This window comes from Wolffia australiana, chromosome 12 (genome assembly GCF_029677425.1).
Source record: "Wolffia australiana isolate 7733 chromosome 12, ASM2967742v1".
NCBI classification, from domain to species: Eukaryota; Viridiplantae; Streptophyta; class Magnoliopsida; order Alismatales; family Araceae; genus Wolffia; species Wolffia australiana.
In genome coordinates, this window is record NC_135846.1 from 16,403,947 (window position 1) to 16,408,578 (window position 4,632).

The window sequence follows — 4,632 nt, forward strand, 5'->3', positions numbered from 1 at the left end:
ATGTGAATAAAAATATAAACATATAAAACATGCAGAAATACAGTTGTCTTTAATTCTGTAGTGAATCCATGATAAAAATGGAATGATTACCTACTAAAGTTGTTTGTTTAACTATTTAACTAATATTTTTTTATCAAAATGTAACTGTGATTTCTAAACTTTCAAAATAGATTTTTTAGATACCTGTGATGGAAATCATTGGTTTTACCTAACTGAAACTGATCTTTGTCCAAATCTAGACTGTACAAAAATTTAGCTATAGGTTTAGGTTTTGCAAAAAACTGATACAAATACTGAAACTGTCATTCAGTAGATGTCAGACATTTCCAAAAGTGACTTAGGTAATGATCACATGTTTAACACTTCTAATTCATGTCACATTAGAAGCACTATAGTAGGAAATTGCTAAGAAACTCCCTCTCATGTATTCCTAAGAAAATTCAGTTAAGTGTTCTTACGTAGACTTGTGTCTTACGGTAGTAATATCTATCCTCTCACACAGAGGGTGTGATACTATTCTCACCACACTATAAGACTTGGCAGGTCATTAGAAAAATTGATTTATCTCTGTTTGAGGCCACATAATTAGGGATTCTAGTGTCATTATAAAGACGAAGAAATCCATGAAAAGAAAATCCATGGCATTGAATCTAAAGACCACTCATATAACTATGACATAAATCAGCCTAGTAATATAGGTAGGATAAAGTTGAAAGACTTTCAGAGAACACTTAAATTTAATGTTATACAGCACCCGCTATCCTTTGTGTAAGTACAAAAACGTGCTCACATGTGTAAGTATATACATATGTGTAAGTACAAGCTCAGAGCTGGTTGCTAAACCAAAAGACACCGGATTTGCCGGAACGCGGATCGGGCTCAACAAAGAGACACTCGTTCGCCTCCCTCCACATTGCCTTAATGATGGGAGTGCAATCATACTGATAATACTCCCCAATAATAGGCCTTATGGCCTTTGTAGCCTCCACGGCATGATAATGCGGTAGCTTGGGAAAGAGGTGATGCGCAACATGTGCATTTGTAAAATCATGGAAAATCCAGTTCAGAACAACGCCAAAGTCCCTATCCACCGTCCCGAGGGCACCTTTTAACCATTCCCAGTCCGAGTGATAGTGCGGCAACGAAGGATGAGTGTGCTGAAGATACGAAGTAACCACAATGAACGCATTAGCCACCATCCAAGGAAGAACATAAAGCCCCACTATAGCGGCAGGAGAGAAGACGGCGCAGAGCTTCATCAGTAGTCCGGCCACAAAGAGCACGGCTACGTCAGAGACTATCACCTGCGTCCTCTCACTGTTCCTGAAAATGGGACCGTAGGGGTCGTAATGGCTAGCAAAGCGGTCGTAGAAGCGACTTTCGATGTTGAATGCAAGGTAAAGAGGCCAACCCAATGTAAGTGCCACTAGCCATCCAATAATACGGCCTAGAGGGTTTTTTTGGTACTTAGCCATGAGAAAGAGCTTAGATTTCGTCTTGGGTACCCAAACCTCATCAAGTTCTATGTTGTTCGTATGCGTATGGTGGTGCCTGTGGCTGTACTTCCAGGAGAAGTACGGGATGAGGAGTGCAGAGTGGAGAACAAGGCCGACCGAATCGTCTATGGAAGGATAAGGAGAGAAAGCGTTATGGCCGCATTCATGACCCAGAATCCATATTGCTGTTAGCACTGTGCCCTGTGAGAGAACATAGAAAGCCCAAAGAATGGTATGGAGATACGGAGGAAAGAGCGGAATAAGGGCGACGGCGAAATAGACGAGTCCAATTCAGAGAGCTAGATCTCTGGCGAGGTGGGAGAGGGAGCGTATCACTGAACGTGAGAAATACTGAGACGGGACGGATCTCTTGATGTCGCCGAGGGTGAACGGAGGTTTCTGTTGACGTCGACTCCGGCAGTTTCGTTCTTGACGGTGGGACAATACGAATGGGCTCCTCGGCGAGCAGTCTGCCTCCGGCGCCCATTGTGGCTGAATGAGTTGGCTGCTTAAGCAAAAGAATGAGAGAAGTGAAGTTTGTAGGTGTACTTATAGTTTTCTAATGCTGACGTGGTAAATAAAGCGGGTTTTCAGTCCATGCAGGCGGCGAGCAAATTTAAACGCCGTGATATGCGAACTTTGCACCAGTCAGGATTGGTGGATAGAGAATAGTAACCTTCGTACACCGACTACGCTCTTAACCCTTGAACCAGGCAACAAGTCAAATGTTTCGCAGTTTTCGTGTAGTTCTAAGTTTCTTGGTTCGGTGGGCAGGGACAATTTATGGTCATTCTTGGCGGTAATCAAAGTTTGACTGTGTGGGAAACATAACGCTTGAGTATTCACGATTGATGGACGCCAAGCGAGAAATCGAAAGTGTGTTGCACTAAATGCTTTGAACATTAAAATATGGGGCGATGAGAAAAAAATGTTTGGTGTTGTATTTCATTCGAAATATAAGGGGGCCCGCTTTCCAGTTTCAGGGTGTACAATAACGGACAAGTCCTGATGGCCTTTGATATCAGCGAGTACTTAAAGTATACACATTTCTTTTATGGGATACCAATATTTCGTTAATTATTTCATTCACAGGGAGTAGAGAACGGCTAAATCAAACTTTGTTGGTTATATGATCACGTTAAAGCTTAACGAAAGAATATTAACAGTAGCAAAATTCTCCTCGCGCGTATAGGCAACATTCCCCCGGAACCACTCAAATACAACTAATCTAAGCGCCTTTAAACCATGGTACAAGAGTCGGAGAGCTATAAACATAATCACTCTCTCTCTCTCTCTCTCCGGATCTCCCTCTCTCCATTCGCTCGTTCTCCCTCTCTCTGACTCTCTCTTAGTCTCTCTCGTTCTCCTTACCCTCTCTCGCTCGCCCTCCCCCTCTCTCTCTCTCTCAATCTTTCTTTCTCTCGCTTTCTCTCTCCCACTATCGTTCTCTCTCCCTCTCCTGCTATCGCTCTCTCTCTCTCTCTCTCGCGCGCGCGCGTTCTCCTGTTCCCTCTCTTACTATCGCTCTCTCTCTGTCGTTCTCTTGGCCCCTCGCTCGCTCCCCCTCCCTCTCTCCTTTTCCCCGCTCTCCCTCTCTCTCTCATTGTCCCCGCCTGTCCCTCCCTCACGCTCGTTCTCGCGCGCTCTGCTCTCTCGCTCGCTATCTCTCCCTCGCTCTCTCTCGTTTTCCCCGCTCTCCCTATCTCTCTCTCTCATTCTCCTCGCCTTTCCCTTCTCGTTCTCGCGCTCGTCTTTCGGTCGCTACCTCTTTCTCTCCCGCTTACTCTTCCTCCGGCTCTCTCTCTCTTAGGGATCGGGGGTCGGGGATCGGATCGGATCTGATCGTTCGAATCCAGATCGTAAGATTCGAACGAACAAGTGCCGGATCGAACCGATCTGTTCGAATGTTTCGATCAAACAAACCATTTGTTCGTGTTCGAACAAATATTTCGAATGAACTATTCGGTTCGTTCGTGTTCGATCGGTCATTTGTTCGAACAGGTTCGAACAAATGGCCAGTAAACTCGGGCTTTGCCGGAGTAGAGATAGGCGTGGCGGCCGAGAGAGGAGAGACTAAAGAGGAGTCGGAGACTCGCGAGGAAGAAGCCGCCGAAATAAGAACTTAAACGAGATTAGATTAGTAATAAATGGGTTTATATATTATACTCGTTATAGATTAGATTTATAGGATGAAATATAAGTTTAAACATAGATAGGACTAAACATAGATAGAGTTAAACATATATAGGAATGGACGGTCAGGATTAGATCGATCGTAGCCGTTATAACAATTATAATGGCTTCGATTATAACAACATAAGTTTAAATAACTAACTCATATGGACATTTCCTTCTTCTTCTCTTGAAGCCAGAACGAGTTTCTGTTGGATAGAACTCCAGATGACAACACAAGAGCCCCTTCTCACTCACACAGAAAAAGAAAGGAAAACACTTGTTGCTGTGATTTATCTTTGGTCCACACAGGTATTTATACAACTCATGGGGCTACCACCTTGGTAGGACACTTAACTACCATTCAGTTAGAGTCACATACCTGTGACTATCTCAGCCATCCATTCAGAAACAGAAAACCTATCTTGAAACAGAAACAACAACAAAAACAAACTGTTCTTGTAACAGATTCCTTCTAGATTACCTCCTTCAGTTTCTTCAGAGACGGCGTGTCGGTCAGCCGGGAGATCTCCAATTCACTGGTGCCGTCTTGGGCTGGCCGAGCGTCACCGAAGCTCTTCAGACCTCTCTTACTTGGCCGGACGAGCTCGAGAGGCAGTCCTCCGGCGTAGCCGCACAGCAGTCTGAAGGATGCTGAGTAATGGCTTCGGGCCCCCTCTAATGGCTTGGGAGGGACCTCCCAGGCCGCCTCGAGTGGGTCGTCGAACATGAACCGGTCCGCCAACTTGTTGCGCGCCATGAGCACGGCCGCGGCGACGAGGCCGCAGATTATCCCGGTCCATGGCTCCACCAACGGAGCAGCCGGCGCTGATGGCGGCGAGCCCAGCTTGGAGCCCGTTGCAGACGTCGGACACGCTCCAGTGCCCGACGAGGGCCCGCTGTCCGAAGTGCGCGGTCAGCGCGGCGGCGGACCCGACCTAGAGGGACGCCGGGGTAGACGAAG

The 4,632-nt window shown here is 46.0% G+C and overlaps 1 protein-coding gene across 1 annotated transcript; it reads right to left on the minus strand.

Moving 5' to 3' along the window:
• Nucleotides 1–759: 759 nt before the first annotated feature.
• Nucleotides 760–4,428, minus strand: LOC144710106 (delta(12)-fatty-acid desaturase FAD2-like). The gene is made up of 2 exons (XM_078583764.1): nucleotides 4,153–4,428; nucleotides 760–1,787 (listed from the first exon to the last, which is right to left on the minus strand). The coding sequence occupies exons 1-2, from the start codon at nucleotides 4,426–4,428 to the stop codon at nucleotides 825–827; spliced, it is 1,239 nt and encodes a 412-aa protein (XP_078439890.1). The 3' UTR covers nucleotides 760–824.
• Nucleotides 4,429–4,632: the final 204 nt, after the last annotated feature.